Source organism: Phragmites australis, chromosome 17, assembly GCF_958298935.1.
Source record: "Phragmites australis chromosome 17, lpPhrAust1.1, whole genome shotgun sequence".
In the NCBI taxonomy this organism is placed as follows: domain Eukaryota; kingdom Viridiplantae; phylum Streptophyta; class Magnoliopsida; order Poales; family Poaceae; genus Phragmites; species Phragmites australis.
In genome coordinates this window covers 29,039,142-29,060,821 of record NC_084937.1, presented here as the reverse complement: position 1 = coordinate 29,060,821, position 21,680 = coordinate 29,039,142, and the positions used below count along the sequence as shown (strand labels likewise).

General features: G+C 41.5%; 4 protein-coding genes, 1 non-coding gene and 1 pseudogene across 5 annotated transcripts; 4 read left to right on the top strand and 2 right to left on the bottom strand.

Moving 5' to 3' along the window:
- The first annotated feature begins 1,798 nt into the window (after positions 1–1,798).
- Positions 1,799–3,580, top strand: LOC133897111 (uncharacterized). The gene is made up of 2 exons (XM_062337685.1): positions 1,799–2,257; positions 3,237–3,580. Exon 1 carries the CDS (start codon positions 1,877–1,879, stop codon positions 2,255–2,257), a length of 381 nt encoding a protein of 126 aa, XP_062193669.1. The 5' UTR covers positions 1,799–1,876; the 3' UTR covers positions 3,237–3,580.
- Positions 3,581–4,184: 604 nt separating this feature from the next.
- Positions 4,185–7,750, bottom strand: LOC133897105 (protein TRIGALACTOSYLDIACYLGLYCEROL 3, chloroplastic-like). Its single transcript, XM_062337679.1, has 11 exons — positions 7,470–7,750; positions 6,853–6,949; positions 6,621–6,749; positions 6,219–6,314; positions 6,020–6,097; positions 5,857–5,918; positions 5,691–5,766; positions 5,163–5,270; positions 4,882–5,057; positions 4,718–4,802; positions 4,185–4,594 (listed from the first exon to the last, which is right to left on the bottom strand). Exons 1-11 carry the CDS (start codon positions 7,748–7,750, stop codon positions 4,553–4,555), a joined length of 1,230 nt encoding a protein of 409 aa, XP_062193663.1. The 3' UTR covers positions 4,185–4,552.
- A 111-nt stretch (positions 7,751–7,861) lies between these two features.
- LOC133897104 (GPI mannosyltransferase 1-like) lies at positions 7,862–10,901 on the top strand. Its single transcript, XM_062337678.1, has 4 exons — positions 7,862–8,138; positions 8,696–8,878; positions 9,819–10,372; positions 10,450–10,901. The coding sequence occupies exons 1-4, from the start codon at positions 7,862–7,864 to the stop codon at positions 10,756–10,758; spliced, it is 1,323 nt and encodes a 440-aa protein (XP_062193662.1). The 3' UTR covers positions 10,759–10,901.
- Positions 10,902–11,858: 957 nt separating this feature from the next.
- On the top strand, positions 11,859–11,931 carry TRNAR-CCG (transfer RNA arginine (anticodon CCG)). Its single transcript has one exon. It is a non-coding gene; the product is annotated as a tRNA-Arg (tRNA).
- A 1,831-nt stretch (positions 11,932–13,762) lies between these two features.
- On the bottom strand, positions 13,763–17,884 carry LOC133897108 (probable UDP-3-O-acylglucosamine N-acyltransferase 2, mitochondrial). The gene is made up of 11 exons (XM_062337683.1): positions 17,754–17,884; positions 16,597–16,727; positions 16,296–16,497; positions 16,134–16,210; positions 15,706–15,755; positions 15,234–15,298; positions 14,947–14,998; positions 14,805–14,875; positions 14,635–14,701; positions 14,169–14,240; positions 13,763–14,064 (listed from the first exon to the last, which is right to left on the bottom strand). The coding sequence occupies exons 2-11, from the start codon at positions 16,715–16,717 to the stop codon at positions 13,990–13,992; spliced, it is 852 nt and encodes a 283-aa protein (XP_062193667.1). The 5' UTR covers positions 16,718–16,727; positions 17,754–17,884; the 3' UTR covers positions 13,763–13,989.
- On the top strand, positions 17,848–21,527 carry LOC133897066 (uncharacterized; annotated as a pseudogene).
- Positions 21,528–21,680: the final 153 nt, after the last annotated feature.

The following is a 21,680-nucleotide window of genomic DNA, read 5'->3' as shown; positions in this document are numbered from 1 at the left end:
TATTGATATAGTATCTTAAAACTAAAGTATGTTAAGAGGATCAATATGCTAAAGGTGCGTGTTCCATTCTATTCTATTGATTTTTTTTTTCATACATTCCATGCCAATATTGTCTGGTGCCACTAAAAAAAAGCTTTTACCCTTGTCCTTTGTTGAAATAAGCAATAAAATATTTGTTGAAATCCTCTAAAAATATTTGGAGATGACAAGAGACTAGAGTTACCATGTTTCATAGCAAAGAAAGGAAAATTCTAGAATAAGATATTTGCCATGGAGAAAAATATCTAGAAAATAGATAAGGATGAGTCAATTTTCTAGAACTAGATATTATGTAGAGAAGAGTGTAGAATGTTACAATTTCCATAGCTATGTACAAATATAAACAGGGGTGCCACCTTTCATCCACCATGCCAAGGAGTCATAGAAGTAGTTGAGGCATGACATAAATAGTCTCAAGTAGGAGATGACATCAGGGTTCCAAATTTTGTCGGGTATTTTTTTCGCCCACGGGCGAAATCACTGAAATTTGCAAATTTCATATAAAATTTCAAAAAAATTGGACAAAGTGACACAATCAAAATTTAAAAAATTCTGCTAAAATTAGACTGAAATTTCAGCCAATATTTCGGTAGAATGCAACCATTGACTCCGGTTTGGCAACGTAATTCAACAAAAAATATAAATAATTGCGAAATACTTCATAATCAATCTAACTAAACTTACAACAAAAGAATACATATTAGGAATCTCAAAGTCTACATTAGGGATATCAAAGTCCACACAAGCATCATATGATCATAACAAAAGATCAAAGGTATATAAGTGGAAAACTAGGAATATCAAAGTCCATACAAGCATCACATGAACATAATAAAAGATCAAAGGTCCTTAACTCTATCGTAGGAAACTAGGAATATCAAAGTCTATACAAGCATCACATGGCTATAAAAAAAGATCAAAGGTCCATAACCATCTTCTTTTTCCTAGCACGTTTTATCCTTGATGTGACATCCTTACCTAGCTCTTCTTCAAATTGCTTTTTTTACCAAAGTATCACCTACAGTATTACCTGTGGAAACAAAGACATGCTTATTAGACTATTTGAGAAATATGGAAACAAAAGAAAAACACGCATAAGTAATTACCTATAGCAGTTTATTGTATTCAAGATAATGTTTTAATTTTAGGTAAACTCTTTGAGAGGTGTGATGTGGATGAAGACTACATTCAAAAAATGAGGTAGTGGCAATGCATTCAGAGAGGAGGATGGAAACATAAATAGATGATATTGATTGATAACGTCTTGTTTTCCATGAGAGTATATTATTAGGTTCTTTTATTTGATGTTTATTAGAGCATATGTACTGTTGCGATGACAAAACAGGAACTACACTTGTATGAATGATGTACAATATGCTAATATATGAATATTATTTGTATTCCTCGCTAAGCTTCAAAGTCAAAATACGTTCAAATACGTCTGAAATGGCATTCTTCTTGTGCAATAAAAAAATCAGTTGTAAACACAGGAAATTAAATATTGAACCGTACCAAGTTGGGTCCGAACCGAACAACACAGGTTGGATCTGATTGAGCCCGAGTAGACTGAATAGGATTCAATTTATCGTCAGTAGCCGTTCGATTATCGTGTTTACCGGACAATTTGGTCCGCATGTATTCATAAGCCGAACGGTTACCGATCAAACTTAAATTTAAAATTCAAAATTTTAATCGGTTTCTACCGAATTTCATAACCGCGGTTACCGCGGGCGGTTTTCGGTTCCAAGGGCATCTGTGAACCTGGACCGAACAAGCGCTTGCTTATCAGCCCAGTGAGCCTCCAACCAAGGAAGGAAACCCTCCTTACGCATCTCCGATGGCCGCCGCCGCCGCGCCGGTGCGCAGGCTGCTCCTCCACCTCCGCGACCCGCCGCCGCTCCCCCTCACCTCGCTCCTCTCCCGCCTCGCGCCCCACCTCCACCAAACCCCCACTTCAACACCGTGGTCTCTCCTGCCGGCCTCGACGCCGACCCAACCCCCGCCCTCGAGCCTCCGCGACGTCCTCTTCTCCTTCCACACGGGCCTCAATATACACCCGTGCCTAGATCCCATCTGCGGAGACGCAGAGGAGGTGGACGGCGGCGGAGGGGCGGCGGCGGCGGAGGTGTGGGCAGACAGCGTCAAGAAGAAGCGCAAGCGCAAGATGAACAAGCACAAGCTCCGCAAGCTCCGGAAGCGACTCCGACGACAGACATGAGTAATCCCGCTGCGCCATTTTAGCCTTCCAACATTGAGACGCGTCCGGTGATTTGACCTCTGTTTTTGGTTGCCGATCCATAAAGTTTGCGGGCGTGATGATAGCTAGAGAGCTCTGTATGATCAGTGATTTTAGTCACTGTTTGTAGCTCGTTCATCTGTATTAAGATGATTATGGTTGGATTCGATACGGCTAATTTCCCGTGCCAAAAACAAATTTTTATTCAGGGCTGCCTTTTTTATGGTCTGCAAATGGAAATGTTGCACAGGTCGCTATATGTATGTGGCGGTCTAATCATTTTTTGATGCCCATCTTTCGTGATGCATATAGGACTTCTATGCTCGCGTGAGGAAGGTTTTAGCTTACAAACCTAGTTGCCAAGCTCACCTTGTTTTCGATGCTATATATATTTAGGTGGATTAGACAAGAGATAGTTGTGAGTCGAAACAAACATTAACGCTAGCTTGAAAAATCTTTGCCTCTCTTCGTCTGTTTTAAGCTTTGCGACTATGCCTCTTTAGTGATATCTATGCTGTGGCGCTAGGTATTTATTGTACCTAAGTATATACCCATGCACATCCACATTTTTGTCCATCTGTCATAATCGTGTTTCTGTTCTGTTGTGCTTGCCATTGCCGGACTTGGATTAATACTGTCACCAGCTGAATCGTGAAAAAACATTGAGGAGCCCCTTTCTGCTGTATCAGTGGGCTAGTTCAAAATCTGAAATATAGTTCAGTTTCAGTATAGAGGAGAAAAAAAAATTCTGTATTTGTAGATAGACCTTTGAGAAATTTTATATCAATGTCCTACTTGTATAATCTAACTATTGGTTTGTCGTAATTTAGTTATGCTGACTGCTGCAAGTGTAAACCACTAAACCTTGTTTGTAATTATATTGCAGGATCATATATGAACAGTATTCTTGCACAAGAAAAGTTTAAGCTCTCTAATCCATGGTTTTATCTATGTTGATTAGGCTCGAAGCTAGTTGGACTTGGAACCAGGGTCACCAATGCCTCTACACACTAGTTATGTGCTGATCACATGCTACGGGTTTTTGTTTGGCAAACGAGCTACTTGTTCAATTCCAGCCATCAATTGTTGGGACTAACAGTCTAGAAACTATGACAGAACTCTAGTGAAAATGAGTCAGGATCGAGCTAGTTTAAGTCTTGATTTCTGTCAAATAAAGCTCCACATTTGGTTGTTTTGTTGTTCTCGCTCTCCCACCGATTCAATGCTATGACTAACAACAATGTACACTTGTCCAGAAGCGCCTTCATATATTGATTTGATGCAGCCTGAAATTTTGTATGCTAAGTCTCTTTCCCCTTCTGATATATGACAAGTTAATATCATTGTTGTGAGGTAGGTATAGCCTGGATCTATTCTCCCCTCTGCATGGTGAAATCTAGAGTCTAAGGGTGGCATATGAGCGTTATTGGTGGCCTGTTTCTTTGATGTTTTTGAGGTACTCCTGCTAGAAGACGACTTTTGCTGCAGATTTGATATAAAAAGACTTTGGTTTAGATTTTGCAAGCTACTTGTCGACTGGATATATTTGCGTGATGCTGTCTCAAAGTTCATGCCAATGCGCCGGCGCAATGAAATCGCACCAAATTTCACTTTGTCCCTTTCACCGGACGGTTTGGACGTCTCGATCGTTATTATGCCCAAGCTAATGAACTTCGCGATTGTCACTTACCGTGTTAAATAAGTTATAAAGTTTTGTAAAGATCAGCAGGTAGCTAATTAGCCTTACCGATTTCCATCAACTTTTTCGAGGATATAAGATTTCCATCAACTTGTGTGCGCAGTGGCATGATATCTACTTTTTTTAGTTGACATGATAGTACATCTCTGGTGTTGTTTTTACTACCTTGCTACCATCTTCAGTTCAGACAAACATACACACACAAGTATATGAGAATAGTGCAGGACCGATGCTGCTATAAGTGAGAATTACATTTACATCAGCTTACCTGTAAAAAATGAGGTCTAGATAAATTGTTATTTTTCTTCTTCTTGATCTAAGGTTTCCCCAAGAATGAAGTAGAGATTAACACTTATTTCACATGTTGGTATTGCTGCTATGCTCGAATAGAGGCTCGGACTTATGTTGCTGCAGATGCCAATCAAGCTCAACGGAACAATGGCAAGCCGAATGCGCTTATATCTCCCGACCACCGCTGGTGTGCGCATTTCTGATTCTTGATGCCCCAGATACTGCTGGGCTAATCCGAGAGAGGGTGTACAAGACTACCTAAAGTTCAACTCACTACGACATGAATCTTAGAAGTATTGTATGGGCCCATCCAAGCTACCAGATGCAAACTGCAGTTGACAAAAAACTTAAAAGATCAGAGGATAATGGGTGCTAAAATTGGATAAATAAAGACAATAGTTTCGAAGCCAAGTTCTAGCACGCTTGTAAACATTACGAATGCAGAGTGTAACCTGTTGAACAATTGGATTTGTTGACGTTGTGAACTCATGTGTCATTCCTTCCCAAACTACCTTCCCGTCATGGAGAAACAACAACCTGGATAGCGAATATCAGATAACCGGCTTAGCAATGGCCAATAGAAGCTTTGAAATGAAGAATATGGTATTGTTATTACCTATCAACAGCTCTTCTTATTGTGCTATGTTGATGAGTGACAACCACATAAGAAGCTATTTTTCCTGGCTTACCAAGTGCATCCCGTCCAATCATATGCACAGAGCGTATAAGGTCTTCCACGACAGTTGATGCAATCGGGTCAAGTCCAGCTGTAGGTTCATCGTATAAAAGGACCTAGCAGAGGAAAAAAATTCGAGGTGCGTAAACTTAGAATCTAAGAGAAATAGTGCACTAACCTATATTTACAGCCTTTCCAGTTCAAATGTTTCAGGGGCATACCTCTGGCTCGATTACCTCCTTTGTATCATCGAATATTATTGAGCGAGCTAGAGCAACACGCTTTTTCATGCCACCAGACAACTCAGATGGCATACGATCTTCAACACCCTGCATAAAAATGATCATGTTTTATTCAACTAGTACTGGCAGAAATGACAATCTAACAAGATTGACTATGAATTTGTGCTCCTCAAATAAAAAATCTAACATTCTAAAGGATCTATAGTTACTGATGGATTGGTGCAGATCAGCTCAACAGCTGATTTATTTCAGAATATGTTTCGATAGAACATAAAAGCATCAGGCAACAAGACTACCTTCTCATGATATGCACCATACATAAACCTTGCAAGTTTACTCTGCCTGCTATTAGTCTACTATTATAATGCATCTGTAGTCAACTCTTCATGGTTTGTCGGTTTCTCAAAGGAGAAAAAAAAATACCGCAGGCCAGATACTTTCTGAATTGGTTGCCAAGCTTATTGTAAATACAAGTGCCCAACTAACAAATATACAAGCTTGAGTTACCTTTAGTCCTACTGCAGCCAAAGTTTCTGTCACTAATTTACCAATACGATCCTCAGGTAAGCTGGAATTTTCATATCTAAAGCAAGGATGGATGAATCAGAGATAAAGCAGAACAAGAAGCAATTACTGAAAGAAATTTGACTTTATGGAATGGATGTGCCCTTACAAAAGGAACCCAACATTTTCACGAACAGTGAGAGAATCAAAAAGTGCTGCACTTTGAAACACCTGTATTAACAATAGCATATCAGAATTTTCAAGCACATGCATATATACAAAAATCATGTCATTTCTCTCTTCAAATACAATAAAGTACTGGGAAAATATACCAAACCAATGCGGAGACCCGATATATCTTCATCGCTAACTAAACCATGCCTTTTCCTTCCACAAATGATAACATCACCCTGCTTGGTGTTGCAGAGTAAAAAAAAATAAGCACATTTAGCTTCCAGTTGTCAGTCCAACCAGTAATAGAAATGTAATGATATACTGCTGTAACAGGGATAAATCAAGAAGATGAAAAACCTTGTCTGGAGCTAGCAGCCCAGCCATAACTTTCAAAATAGTCGACTTGCCAGTTCCTGAAGGTCCAATTATCCCAACAGCTTCACCATGTCTAATCTACATAAGAATGTAATATTATTTTGAATCATAACTAATGGCGAGCCAAACTTACTGAGTCCTGAAAACAGCAAACTATCACAAATAACAGTAAATAAAATGTATAGTATCTGCAATGTGGCTACTAAGAAAATAGAAGTAAATAAGATTCCAGTTACAAAATGTGTGCGACTAGGGATTGAGTATTACTATGAATATGATGGTACACTTTGAAGAGTGCCATTTTAGCACTACTTATGCAAATATATGTTTCCAATTTAAGTTATGAAAATGTAACCATAAAATGGAAAGGAAAGAAGAGCAGACCTTGAAGCTGACGCCTCTCAATACATGTTTATCTCCAAATGATTTATGAACATCCTTACATTCTATAAGTACATCACGGTCATCATCAATCTGACTGCTGAAATCCCAGCTCCTAGACAAGCTTGAACTCTACAAACACATGTAAAACAAAATACACTTTGTAAAGATAAACTTCATTACATGACAATTCAACTAAATACTCTAAGATCTCAACAAAATTGCAAATGGACACCTCGTTCAGATTGTCAACGTTGCCCAAACCAGGACTCCTTGCCGCCAAAACAGGCCCAGGGCATGTTTGGCACCTTCTCACAGGAACATCTCCTGACCTGCCTAAGCAAGAACAGATGTAAAGAATCACCATAAAAAATAACTAGGGAGAGTAGTCCATCAATGCATATGTGGTTTAGCTAGCTAATTACTAACGCAGAGTGGTTAAAAGAACTTGATTATATTACTGCAAGCAGCTTCCTAAAAAAAAATGGTTACATTAAGCAATCGATCTAGATTCAATCATGAGTCAACTAAAGAGATTCAGTGATTCATAAACTGAATTACTCAATTTGAACCATACATAAATGGTACTCATTCTAGGCCTAGAACATCAGAGATTGGGCCCGGAACCTGATTCTCCTAAAACAAGGGAAAACGAGGTTCATTTGCTCTCGGAGCACCAATTGATTCGCGTATGAGCAGGTGGACCAAAGCAATCGAAATTTATCACGAATGGATCGACCGACACATATTATCTATTAATTTGTATATTCCCGTAGAGAGATTGTCGCAGAAGCTTGCGAGAAACTAGATGAAACGACAAGAAAGAACAGTCTCTGCGAAGCAAAGTTTTGCCTGAATGGGAGCGCGGAGCGCGGAGTTGGGTCCCCGAGCGATTGGAAGAGGAGGAGGCCACCGGCGGGGGGGTGCGGGTGGCCGAGAGCGGTGGGGATGGACGGCAACGCCATGGTCGAGCTCGGCGGCGCCGCGTGGTGGGTGCGGGGGAAAGCGATGACCGGTGTGGATGGAATCCCCTTCCTCTGCGAGGAAATCTTCAATTTCTCAGGGGGTTTTCCGGAAAGTGGAACCTGACTTGTGGGGCCAGGGACTGCTCCCGCCAGCTCAGATCTGGCCATCTGAGCCGTTGCTTTTGAATCCAAGGGCTTACGTGCATCTCAGTACCCACCAAAAGCGATACGCAAATTACTAGACTACCCCCGCCTCCCAACTCCGGCGACGACCCCCCGATGGCCTCCGCCGCCGTGACTCTCCGGCGGGTGCTGCTCGCGTCGGCCGCGCTCCGGCTCGCGCTGGTGGTATTCGGGGAGTGGCAGGACGCCCACCTCGAGGTGCGCTACACTGACGTCGACTACCTCGTCTTCTCCGACGCCGCCGCCTCCGTCGCCGCAGGCGGATCCCCGTTCGCCCGCGAGACGTACCGCTACTCCCCGCTCCTAGCCTTCCTGCTCCTCCCGAACTCCCTCCTCCACCCCGCGTGGGGCAAATTCATCTTCTCCGCCGCAGGTAACCCCACTCTGCTCGCTGTTAAACTCTGTACTTCCCTGCCTGTTGTGACGCCAGTGGTAACTAATGGTAGTGGATCTTCGTAAGTAAATTTTAATTTTTGGAATTTGTCCGTGATCTACGGTTCAGTAACGTTGGGCACTCCGGATGCGTAAGTTTGTTCTGCAAGCTAATTGCACATCGCTATATGAAAGCTTTCAGTGTACTGGTCCTTTTACCCATTTCAATCAGTTATACACCAGGGGTGATAATGACAGCATGCCCGTAAAACTTCCCAGCATTTGGCAAAGTTGATACGCATGAATTCCCGAGATTGCTCAACTTTGATCTTTGTTTGGCATGATAGGATGTAACCATTTTTATGCTCAGTAAACATTGTCTTCGTCATGCTCTCACACTTAGTTTAAGAAGGTAGTTTTTTTCATGATGCAGTAATTACTTGGTTTCGTTGTGATTTGAGGACTACTGAGTTGGATATTAACTCATTCTTTGTTTCTATATTAGTTACCTAGATGGAATTTTCGTGATGGTCATGTATCAAGTTACTTGTTCTGCAGATTTGCTTGTCGGGTTATTCATCGACACCATTCTGAAACTACGAGGAATCCCTGAGAAAATGCGGATGTGGTTTGTGGTAGCTTGGTTGCTCAACCCCTTCACATTCACTATTGGCACAAGAGGAAACTGCGAGCCTATAGTCTGTGCTGTCATCCTCTGGATTCTCATATGTTTGATGAAGGGTGTAAGCTCTAAATCTTTTTTGTTGTTTCCAGCTATTGCTATCTTTGTAAATTTGCTATGGATAGAAAGCAGTATAATCATTATAATTGTCTCAGCTTGTGCTCTCATGGACTAATGCATATTTTGTGATTGTGTTTGTTTGTTGATTCTTCCACGTCAAACGTAGGATATGATTATTCTAAAGATAGTAAAATGTAGCGTATTCATACCCCTTTCTTTACTTCTGTTTCGTCTCAGAGTAACTTCTATATATTTTGTAGAGCCAATATTTAGCAAGTACTAGTCTATTAGATCAGTATCTCTATATATCTGGCTGAGTTGGACTCCCCTAAGCTGGTCATGTGCTAATATCTGTCTTCCCACCCATGCATTTGCCAATTCAGTGTTGCTCATGCAATGGAATGCAGTATGTACTGGTGTCTGGTGTACTCATAGTTGATGAAAACTATTCTTTCTAAATTATTGTTGGCTTCAAGTGTATGAAGAATGTCAATTGTGCAGACATTTGGGTTTTCCCTGCTTGGCCATTGAATTACCAACTGGTTATCTTTTTATATGTAGTGCATGTGCTTGTTTTTCTTTGAAGTCAATACTAATTTTTGGTAAGTTTTGCTCCATAAATTAGGGTGTTTGTTGTTACAATGTCTTTTTACCTTTTTCTCTGTTTGAGTTGACATGTTGAGGCGCACATCCAGTCTCATAATTTAGTTAATGATGTTAGATCTTTTTTGAACCAAATGGTTTACTAGTTGTACTACTCTTGTTTTGGAACCTCCCTCAAAAACTTAGTAATATTCATTCTACAATTATGTGAATAATAATATAATATCATGTACAACTTACTTATGTTCATCTCAAATCTACAAACAATGTTTCCCAACAAAAAGTTTTTTTCCTTAGATTAACATGGGTACCTTACAGATTGAGTATCTTTTGTAGGTAGAGTATTGCAGGCAGCATTCTGGTATGGCCTCATTGTGCATTTCAGAATTTACCCAATCATATATGCGCTTCCATTTATTATAGTTCTTGGCAAGAGTTATGCTGGTCCTGCTGGTAGACCTACTCTTACACTGTGGAGCTCGGAACAACACTTACAAAATGGCAAAGTTAGTCAAAGAGAAGAACCGACATCATTTGTGGCCACTGTATGGGATTTTCTTTCAAGCTTCATATCAAGAAATGCAATCCTGTTTGGGTTACTCTCAGGATCTATGTTCTTTGCCTGGACTGGTGTTTTCTTCTACCTTTATGGGTGGGACTTTCTAAATGAAGCATTACTTTACCATCTTACTCGGACCGATCCAAGGCATAATTTCTCGATATATTTCTATCATATATATCTGCACCATCAGCAAGGGTTCTCAAGTATTCAGAGGCTTGCTTCATTTCTACCTCAAGTGATTGTACAATTGGCACTCATCCTACGCTTTTCTAGGGACCTTCCATTTTGCATGTTTCTCCAAACGGTTGCATTTGTTGCTTTTAACAAGGTAAGATGTCTCATACATATCTCATTTTTGAAACTCTTGTAACTTGAGGTATTGATTGTCAGTTTGTTACTGAGCAGGTGATGACAGCACAATACTTCGTTTGGTTCTTTTGCCTGTTGCCCCTCATCCTCCCCTGGACGAGCATGAAACTCAAGTGGAAGGGTCTGGCCTGCATACTAATGTGGATGGGGTCTCAACTGCATTGGCTCATGTGGGCTTACCTGCTGGAATTCAAGGGCCGAAACGTCTTCATACAACTTTGGGTTGCAGGTCTTGTGTTTCTTGCTGCAAACACATATGTTATGATCATGGTGATGAAGCACCACAAGTACACCCCGCTATTCTCGGTGAAGTCTGGAAGCAAGATTGCTATCAAGAAGGAATAGCATAATTGCAAGCGTTCCATTTTGTGAACTGATGTATTGTTGGAACAGGGATCATGATTTTGTTCTGTACTACATCTTTTGTAATTTTGTTTGTGACTGACGTGGTGACTTTTCATGAGAAGTATATTTAGTTATTATTAGAATTTGCAGTTGCCTCAGATTTTAGAAAAGTAAGACGCCAATGGCTTTCATTTGGTTGGAGCTGATACCTGAACCCTGACAGTCATGGGTCCTACGCATGTGCACAGAAAGAGCTATTCTACGTGAGGATTTGATGATTAAATAATTACGAATTTACTAAAAATATGAAATTTCTTAAAGACGGATATTCACCGTACACGTCTTTAATCCGATACGGTAGTTTTTACAACTGTCATCACGTAAATTAGGCATGTGTCGATAATCCAGACAGTTCAACGTGTTTCATATGAAAATCATCCCCGAGATAAAAAGAAATTCTCCAGATATTCGGAAGTATTATAATTCGGAAAAGTTACACCCAGACTTTGTGTATAGTACATCTCCCCAACCTGACTATATAAGAAGTGGAGGGGTACATCTAGACCGAGAGAGAACAAGATAGATAGGAGGAAATCGAATGAAGCCAAAAGTTGAACAAGGAATATGAAGCAGTATAGTTGGATATGAGGCAATTATTAGATTCATCTGACAATAGCTTTAGGATTTAGAACATAAAAACTTGCCAAGATCTTGACACACCCAATTGTAGCTGTTTTTTCTTGAGATGAATAATCAAAATAGAACATGACATAAAGCTATTATACTAAAGAAGATTTGAAAATATAGTATCCTCCTCCTCGATACACTATAGTTGGTAACCATATATTCCTAATTTAAATAAGTATTTGTATAATCGACATTATGATGTTGACACTACATTTTTCTCTTTGCGGTGTGCGCTTGTGCTAAACTCTCTATCATGTTGATCAGTTGGATTTTCAACGCAAGATTAAACAATATGGACCACCATCTGTAAATGATGAACGGCAGATAAACCAACAAATTTACGACATTCAGTTCACGCGAGAACAAAGCGGCAATTTAAGTGAACTATAGATAATACATGTTCTGAACCAAAAGACCGCGTGGCCTAATGGATAAGGCGCTCGCCTCCGGAGCGGGAGATTGTGGGTTCGAGTCCCATCGTGGTCGTTCTTTTATTTTTTTCGTTCGGCCAATTTTTTTTACATTTTCTAGTTTAAAAGAAAAGGTCTTTTTTTCTTTCTTGACTTCTTTTTGTGTGCATCAAACCTCGGCCAACGTTGTCGGCACGCGGCATCATATCGTCGTCAGGCGTTTCTCGTCACCGCCGACCTTGCTGCTACGCCGGCAGCACCTCCGACCGCGAGATCCTCGCCGAACGTGGAGGAAGCCGGCAAGGGCACGGTCGAGTCGAGCCAGGGGAACGGCAAGCAGTCGACCACATCATATCGATCTCCGGCAGCTGCTGCGTGAGCGTCCTCGGCGAACGTGGCGTGATAGATGCTGCAGTGTCCCTTCTCATTTTGGATTGGATCCGATCCGCCGCTTGAGCGCCGGCCACCTGCCCCGTCTCCGGCCGGCACCTTCTTTTACCCGGCCCTGCATGTGATGCACGCACGGCAACTAATCTGTTAGAAGATTGAGCTTGCCTTGTGTGCCCACACGCAGCGCAATCGCATGCATGCTCGCGGAGCACCGTGCAGTTCTTGATGGCATGGCCCGGCGGATTCGATCTCTTGGCGCAGCCGAGACAGCAGTGAACGTCCGATCTTGCAACCGGCCTTAACAACGTCTGCTCCATCTCTCTTAATTTCTTTCCATACAGATTTGTATCTTTCCATCTTGCAGGCCAGAGATAGCTAGATTCCGTTTCGATTCGATTGGATGAGTGCGCGCTTGATGACAACATTGCCTTATCATCCCCGCACGCACAGCGGGAATGTTCATCGACCAATATATCCTTGTCCTTGCATCGAGCCGAGAAACAGATTTTGTTTCTTCCTTTTTACATGACCAATGGAATTCTTGTGAATCCACATCCATCGCAATGAAAACTAAACTATACAAGCAATTCACGAGGCTCCTGCGGCTGCTTCTTATCTGCTCAGCGTCGTAAACTTGCTCTCGTGTTCGCGCTCCTTAAGCTTCTCAGACGGACAGGCCATATATGCATTGTTTTCTTCTTGTTTGTTCGCCAGTAGATCGGATTATTATGTGTCCAGCATATCCTCCTGCTTCTTGTTGTCAGTCTGTACCTGCATCGATCAGCAGTGCATCCGGAAATGCAGTGGGGTCGTGAAATTCAGAAATGCATTCCCACGAGAGATCCAGGGAAACTACAGTTTTTGTGGCCGTGCAGATCAGCACTATTTTTTTTCCTTCTCGAGTCAAATTCAAACGGTTTTGTTGATCGTCTTTTTATGCTAAAGGTGATGGCTCACATTATTATTCTCATGCTGTCATGCACCGGTTCAGATGAATTATGTTATCCTCTTTCCTATCCAATCAATAGATAAAAATTATTGATTATTATAATGAGGTTGAAGTAGGAGTGGAGTGTAACAGGAATAGTTGGATAAACCTGAAGCTTAAGCTTCAGATTTCTGGGCCTCTTTATAAAGGTAAAGGGTGCATTCTATTATTACAGATTCATAGTTAGAAGAAAACAAGGGACCGACAGTCTGAATCTGAATCTACTTGAGTGATGATACAGCTTGAAGTGGCTGTATCATGACTGGGCTTTGACCCAGGACACCTGAAACTTGATACACTTCAATTGCCGTATGTTCCCTTTTTTAGTTGCAGAATCAATAGCATCAACCTTCTCATTATATCCATTAATCAATACAGGCTGCAGGTGGGACCGGCAGCCTGCAAGGGGTCTGACAGGGGGGCCTGCCGCAGGAGTTTCACACAGCAAGATGGACAAATGAGAAGACCCCAAGGTTGATAACGAAATAGCAATTTATCTGACATGAAAACATGGACTACGTTGGTCGGGTTAAACAAATCAAAATTCATCCAATTTCATCGAATAAATGAAATGAAACAAACAATCCCCTCGTTCTGCAGTACAGGTGATCTGAACCTTGAGCCAAACAGATGTAACTCTGTTAAAAATGGGATACTACAACTTTTCACTAGTCAAGTTACCAAAAAAAACGTAACTAATGCCCGGAAAAAGAAAATCAGTTACAGCACATTTGGCATCGAGGGATGGCTGAGATGCTATCTTCTCTCACCATCTTTCTTTGAAAACAAGCGCAACTTAGCAGTTTGCCGGCGCCATTCATTTATCGGTACCTAAATACAACATGCATATTGAACAGTTAAAGATAGGTTATCAATAGGGGAAAGAACAAGGGGCAGTTGAACTCATATGGTCATTGATACAGTTAGATGCTTACAGCAGGAAATCCACCATAGTCACCGGGCTTCTGAATATCCTTTGTCACTGAACTATTTGCAGCAAGTCGGACCTGCAACAAGATTGAGGAATGAGTGAAAACAACAATATTAGCCTAATGGTCATGCAAAATATAGTGGTACAAGCTAAAATTTCACCAGATGTTCAGGTAATGCTTGCCATAACTACTACCAGAGAAAAATGTATGTTTGGTGGCACATTTTGTTTGCTGTAACCACTAGATGTGAAGATATAAGTTGCATATGAGTTTCCTAGGATGTAGTCAGTTTCTCGACAAGAAGAAAATAATGTTTTTTAAAATGCAACTGGAATCGGATCTGAATGACAAGAGTCATCTGAGAAAATGAGCAATGCAGCTAGGATATGACTCAAGGCAACACAATCTTAGACAGAGTTTGAAGTAGTTTCGAAACAAGGTGTACAAATAACAGCTGGGAAAACAGCACCTTTGATGCAATGGAGACATGGTCCCGAATCGCCACCCTACCACCTAAAGTAACATAAGCCCCCAATCTGTGTGCTCATAATAGGATAAATATTGAAAATGGTCCCAAGAATTATGTGTCACGCCTAAGCAAAATGAAACATGAAATCAATGAAACAAAGGTATACATACGTTGCAGAACCAGCAATCCCTACTTGTCCACAAATCATGCAGCACTTTCCAATTACCACGTTGTGACCTATCTGCAAGAGAAATTGTCAATCAATGGGAAAGGGGGGAAGAGCCCAATCACCTAAAGCTGGAGGGATAATACCTGAACAAGATTATCAATTTTGGTATGATCTCCAATCACTGTCTCTCTCCAACTGCAGTCAATAAATGTTGATGCAAGATTTTCAGCGAAAGTCGGCTAAGGCTGAACATATAATCAGATGGAAAGAGCTGATAGTCCAGGAGGTTAGATATATAAAATCATGGACCAACCAACACAAAAACTGCCTTAACCAAGCTACACGCTCTGGATATCAGCAGTGACTCAGAGAGCTTGCAATTGTCCAATTTTAAAGGAGTATGGAAAGAACTGTAAGACTGACAAGTTACCTGCCTCTGTCAATGCATGTGTTTGCGCCTATTTCCACATGGTCTCCGATTCTTGCATGCAGCATCTGACAAGTAGGAAGGTTGTTCAATTTACACATAATTTGATTGGACATCCAAAACATATGTACAAAAAATTCTACAAATGAACTACAGATACTCAACTAACATCTGGTGGGACAAGTATTTTACCCATGTCACCGATATTATCTCAAAACATTCTGCTGTTGGACGTCAGATAAGTAGAATGAATTAAGAGTGGTAAATGTCAGACTGAGCTTTTCCTTAGCTACATAAATCAATTAATGATCCCTCTCTGCTACCGCAGCACAACATTGAACATTTGCTCTAACATAGCTCAAAATGTACTTCAGCTCTGAACTCAATAATAATTTCACGGTTGTTCAATTTGAATACTACTGATTATTCTTAACAAAGAGTAAACAAAGAAAAAGGTTTTACCACACTGACTAACCTGTGGTTTCTTCTTAACCTGTCCATCCTCATCCACAAAAAAACCAAAACCTGCAACAGTTAATAAGTATTTGACATCAACATAGCATCAGAATGCAAATTATATTGTCTGAAGGAGCATATAGAGAAATCTTTATCATTTACCAAGTACAAAATAAAGACAAAGCAAATGAAAAAAATGGCATTAACCTGATCTCAGTGAGCTTTAATCCAAAGAAAAAAATACATCTACGTGAGTTGCCAAATGACATAACAAAAGTGTAATGCTTCAGCTTACAAGCAAGAAAGCAGTGTCCCTAGTATATAACATATATGCAACAACTATCTGAAAGATCTACGATTTTACCACATCTTATTTCTTATTTGCAATCTTGCACCCTTGCTCACAGAGTGTGATTATTTCAGCACTAAATCTGTATATATGCCTACCATCTTGACCAATACAGGCTCCATTGTGGATAGTACAGAACTCGCCCACCGAACAATTGCTCAAGACAACATTGTACCTGCACATTTTAACCAAAAATCATTTCGAGCAAAGCATTAAATCAAACAGAATGCCCATATATACCCAAATCACACACACCATACCCAATCCTAGTCGACTGCCCGACGGACACCGAAGGCCCAACCACAGCTCCAGACCCAACGACAACCTCCTTACCAAGGACAGCACCAGAGTGCACCACGGCGCCGGCCTCCACCACCACGGTGGGGTCAACGGACGCAGCCCTGTGCAGGATGCCCCCACCATTGTGCCATGGCACGAACTCCACTGAAGCAATCCCCGCATCTAGTCGTTCAACAAGTCAGGGGGACATACATATCTCACAGCTAATAAAGCAGAACCTTTTTTTGCAAAAACTGAAGTTAGGAGCCAACGATCACTTACTACTGCAAGCAGCAGAGACGCAGCCCAAGAACCGTGCGAGCCGAGCAGCACCGTGCGGCGGCACTGAGCGTAGTAACAGCGCCGCCGCCTTTGGGGTGGTTCTTGGCAGTATGGCTGTCATAGGTAGCTACCTGAGCGAGTGAAAAACCAAATGAACATCAATCACCCTACTCCTACTTAATGCAAAGCCAAGTTTGGGGGAAAACACGACAAGGCGGCAGCAATCTAAACGAAATTAGTCGATCCGGATGAACTTGCTGCGGGGATGAAAAGCTTGGTCAAATTCTAAGGGGAAGAGACGGAATCAAAGGCGGCGCGACAGGGGTGGGGTGTGAAGGAGCTCGGAACTCTACTCGCAAGTAAAGTGTCGGCTTTCAAAATGTTATAAACCTGATTCAGATTCATGTATGGAATGGAGAAGAAGAGAAGTAGCAGCTTGCACTTGATTGAATTTGTGTACGGGGTCCCTGTGCTCGTGCACCCCTGCTGCCCGTGCTCGCCGGCGCCGCTCGGGGGAGCGGAGACTCAGGAGAACGGCTTCGGCGTTGATGGGCCGCAGAATGCCTTTCTGGGCCGTGCATGACCCTTTTCCACAGTGGGCTAGGGCTCGATCATGCTTCTACTCATTCCGGCAAGACTTAGCACTACCTTCTTTCCACAACAAGATTCTTCCACGAGCTATGGCTTCTTCAGAAAGGGAGAAACAACACGTAGTAATCCATACACGTGATCTGAATGTCTTTTGCAAATTCTCTTTTTTTCATGTAAGGACAATCCTGTTTCCGTTCCAATCACATTGTCACGTTCCCCCAAATTGAGCAGCAGGTCCTCGGTTGACACAAATAAAAGGCGAAAAATAAGAAGGGACTCGCGCATCTGTGAGAACATCTGTCCCAGTTCTGCGCGTGGTTGACACACACACGCAAAAGGAAAAGAAAATCCGTTTGAAATCGCAAGCACGAGAGGCAAATCAAACCTCCAGATTCAGAATACATCCCGGGGCAGCTAATCGGAGAGAAACCGCTACGTGCGAATCGAGGGATTCGAACTTTATTGTCATCAACAGATGCGAAACGAAATTGGGATCTACTACCACTAGAGCTGGAACCGGTTGCTGCTCGTGGAGCAAAGGAGAAGGGGGAAGAAGACATACGCACCTGGGCTTAGATCCAATCCGGTCTGGCGATGGGCGGCTGTGGAGTGGAGGAGGAGGAGGAGGAAGGAAACCCTTGACGGCAGGCACGGCACCAAATGCAAGCGGAGAGGAGCTCTGCTCTGCTTTTAAAGGCGGCGGAGGGAAGAGAAGATGGCGGAGCAAGGAGGAGACTGAGAGAAGGGTGTATTGAAGTCGCCGGGGCGGGGAGGACGTCGCCGGTTGGGGAAGACGACGGGGGACGGAGGAGGCCGGGCCTAGGAAGTCGCCGGAAAGGGAGGAGGAAGGAGAAGTGTTCGTGGCGCCGCCTCTCAGGTTGGAGCGGCATGGATGGACAAGCGTTCGATGCCAAATGGATGGACAAGCCGTTCAACAAGAGTGGTCAACTGCAAATCACTGTATCACATCTCATATTTTACCGTGTGTCTCTGTCCTCATCGCCCGACTGTATAATAAAAACTGAAATATCTTTTTGTTGGTTTAGTTTTGGACCCACTCCATATCTTTGTTCTCTTTGATTTGATGTAAAGATGGACTTTAACCTATTCTTTAATAATTTCGGAATACGAGACATTGAAAAAACAGTTGGAACCAGATTTTGAGGATATGGTTTCTTGGTACTCTGGGTATGTTATTGGTGAACACATAAGTTTTTATACCACACTTAGCTGATTTATTTAAATCACAAGTTGGTGATTTGTTCTGCAGGACATCAGCTGATTTATTTAAAACTGTTTTCGATCTCATGATATCTGTGATTTTTTTTGTTGGGCGATTTGACATGCGTATGATGCAGGTAAGTTTCAATCAATTCTTCCTTGTCTCGGTGCCCTTTTTTCATGGTTTCTGCTTGTATTTCTTTCCCTGATAGTTAGATAATACTGTAGTGATTTATGTACTGCTTATCACATTGGAGTTTGTTTTTGCATTAGTAGGTTGAGTTTATGGTTCTGTTAAGGTATTGCTGACATTTTCCCCCTAACATTGACCAGGCTGTTATGAGCAAAATTCCTGATGAAGCTAACAACAGCGACTTTCTGTACGATCAGCTTGATGAAAAGACGAGCTTTGGTTTGACTTCATTGCAGATACCGGTGATGGTGGTAACTCTACCTACGTTGTAGCACGATTGCTTGCTCAACCTTCTTTAGTCATAAAAGCAGATGATCCGAGGCTTACATTTCCCTGTGGAGAACTGCTACTCCTTGGTGGAGAACTTGCGTACGTACTTGATCATAAAATTTTATCCTCAAAAGTTTCCTTTTTAACATTGACAACTAAATAACTAGTAAAAACATGTTTAAGTTGTTGATAAGTTGGCATTCCAGAAACAGATGATATATGTATTAATATTTTTTCACCTCATTAGTATCCTTTCAATTATTATTTAGTTTACTTATATGGTTTGGACTTTGGACTCTCCCTTCTTATACTTTTATGAATCAATCAAAAAAAAAATAGTGATAGCTCCTTTTCTTTTCACAGATATCCAAATCCATCCTCATTTTCGTATGAGCGGCGTTTTTTCTGTCCTTTTGAGTATGCTCTCCATCCTCCTGCTTGGCATAAGTCCGAACATATAGCACTGGAGAAACCTGAACTTCCTCTTGGAGTTTCTGAGCTCAGGCAATATCGTGGACCACAATGTTTTATGATTCCTGAAAACTATGGAAATTATTGCCAATCTATAGATGTATACCATATAATCATGTTCAACCGTATTTGTATATGTTTCTTGCCATTTGCCAACTCTTGCATTTGTTATGCTGATGATGTCTATGGAAATGTCGAACACTTTTTCTGAAACATATCATTGCGGATTGATGTTTCAAACAATTGGAGTGACTAAAACTACACGGTTATGAACAGATTGGTTTGATGGACTGCACACATTCATGAGGTATATCTGTCATAAGAGTTGGTTGGGTGGCTGGTTTCTACCACAGAAGAAAAGTTATTTTGCATTGAAGCTTCCCAATGGGTGGTGGGTTTTTGGCCTTGACCAAGTTCTTCATGGCGACATTGATGTCTACCAGTTCAAGTTTTTTGCTGAGTTATGTCGTCAGAAGGTAATTTCATTATCTTATCTTCATGATATCAGAATTTATTTTTGTGACAGGTGCCATGGCTTCTAATTTTCAGTTTGATGACTCAATAGTAGCATACTACTCTATAAGTTTGATCAGTACTAGTTGATCACAACTCAAGTATGATGTGCTATTCAGTGTGACTCCTTTCGCATCTTACATGAAGAATCCTGGGCTGGTCGTGTCAATGATTTCTTCATTGCAGTGTGGAATGCTGTTTTTGAGATTCTAGAGCGGTCCTATGTATCCCTAGCTGGTGCTGTCACGCTATTGGTGGTATCATTCTTCTTTGTACCCACGAAACTGTCACGTAGGAGACGTGCTTTGCTTGGTTTTCTTCATGTTGCTGCTCATCTAACTTCAGCAGTGCTATTGATGCTACTTATGGAATTGGCTATTGAGATCTGCATCTGCAACCATCTTTTAGCTACATCAGGTTGGTCTTTTTTTCAGTTGGGCGCTCCCCTACTATTCTCCTAAAAAAAGTCCAATTCTTTAATACTGCAGTTCCATAGTGATACATTATTATTGAGTGCTTCTACTATCTCTTTCAAAATAATAGTGATTCATTATTAAGTCCATGCCCATCTAGCCTCTTTGTTCGAGAAGAACTATAACTTCAATTCATAAATGGGTAAGGATTTTCATCCTAAAAAAGCTTGCTCACAATTTGGAGAAGTGCAACATGATAGTAATTGCCAATCATTTTTCATTACCTCTCCGTATTCCAAGGATAGTGTAACAGTTTGCAACAGCTGCTTATTCTTGACGTGACCTCTCGTGTGTAGCTTATTAGTTTTCCATGTCTTGGCAGATAAATGCTTTGATGTTCATGTTCTATTGTTCCTGTCTTCATCCACAATGTAAAAAAAGAATTTGTTGTTTACTCGTTCTCAGGCTACCACACTCTTTACGAATGGTACCGCAAGGTGGAAAGCGAGCATTTTCCTGATCCCACAGGACTTCGCACTCGTCTCAAACATTGGACATTTGGACTTTACCCTGCATGTATTAAGTACCTCATGTCTGCATTCGACATCCCAGAGGTTATTCTTTCGTCTTCGTAAATTACAAAGGAAGCATTTCTGATGGTCCTTACAATGTTCCACTCATGTCAGATATGTTCTCTCTTTCAGGTCATGGCAGTCACTAGAAGCACAATCTGCAAAAAAGGAAGAGTCCCTTCCTCGGGGAGGTGCCATCATCTACTACGTCTGCGTTTTCCTGTATTTCTGGGTCTTGTCAACACCTGTTGTATCACTGGTGTTTGGGAGCTACTTATATGTATGCATAAATTGGTTTCATATCCATTTCGATGAGGCCTTCTCCTCGCTGCGCATAGCTAACTATAAGGCATTCACACGGTTCCACATCAAGAAAAATGGGGACCTTGAGGTGTTCACCCTGGCTGTGGACAAGGTAAGAAGCTCGCTGACTTTAATTTTTTTTCATTAAAAAGGTTTAACTTAGCTAGGCATTGCTTCAGTGATTTAAATAAGGCCTATCTGCTGCGTTCTCTGAAGCCAAAAACAAAAACCCAGCCATGTTGTACATCTGTTGTGATATTAGTCCACTAGTTATGTGATATTAGTCCACTAGTTATGATTTCATTTCACTTCTATCGTGTGCAGTTTACCCTTCTATGCTTCAGCTGTTGTCCATGCTCAGAAATCATGTCAGAATCTGTGTGAGCATCACCAGTGTATGTAAGATGCAGTATTTCTGACAAGTGTTGGCCTTAACAAAGTTTGAAAGGTGGTTCATTCCTACATAGCTCTGGCATACACAAAGCATATAAATAAAGTGACCACATGGACAAGAAGTAACGCACAGTGAACTAATCG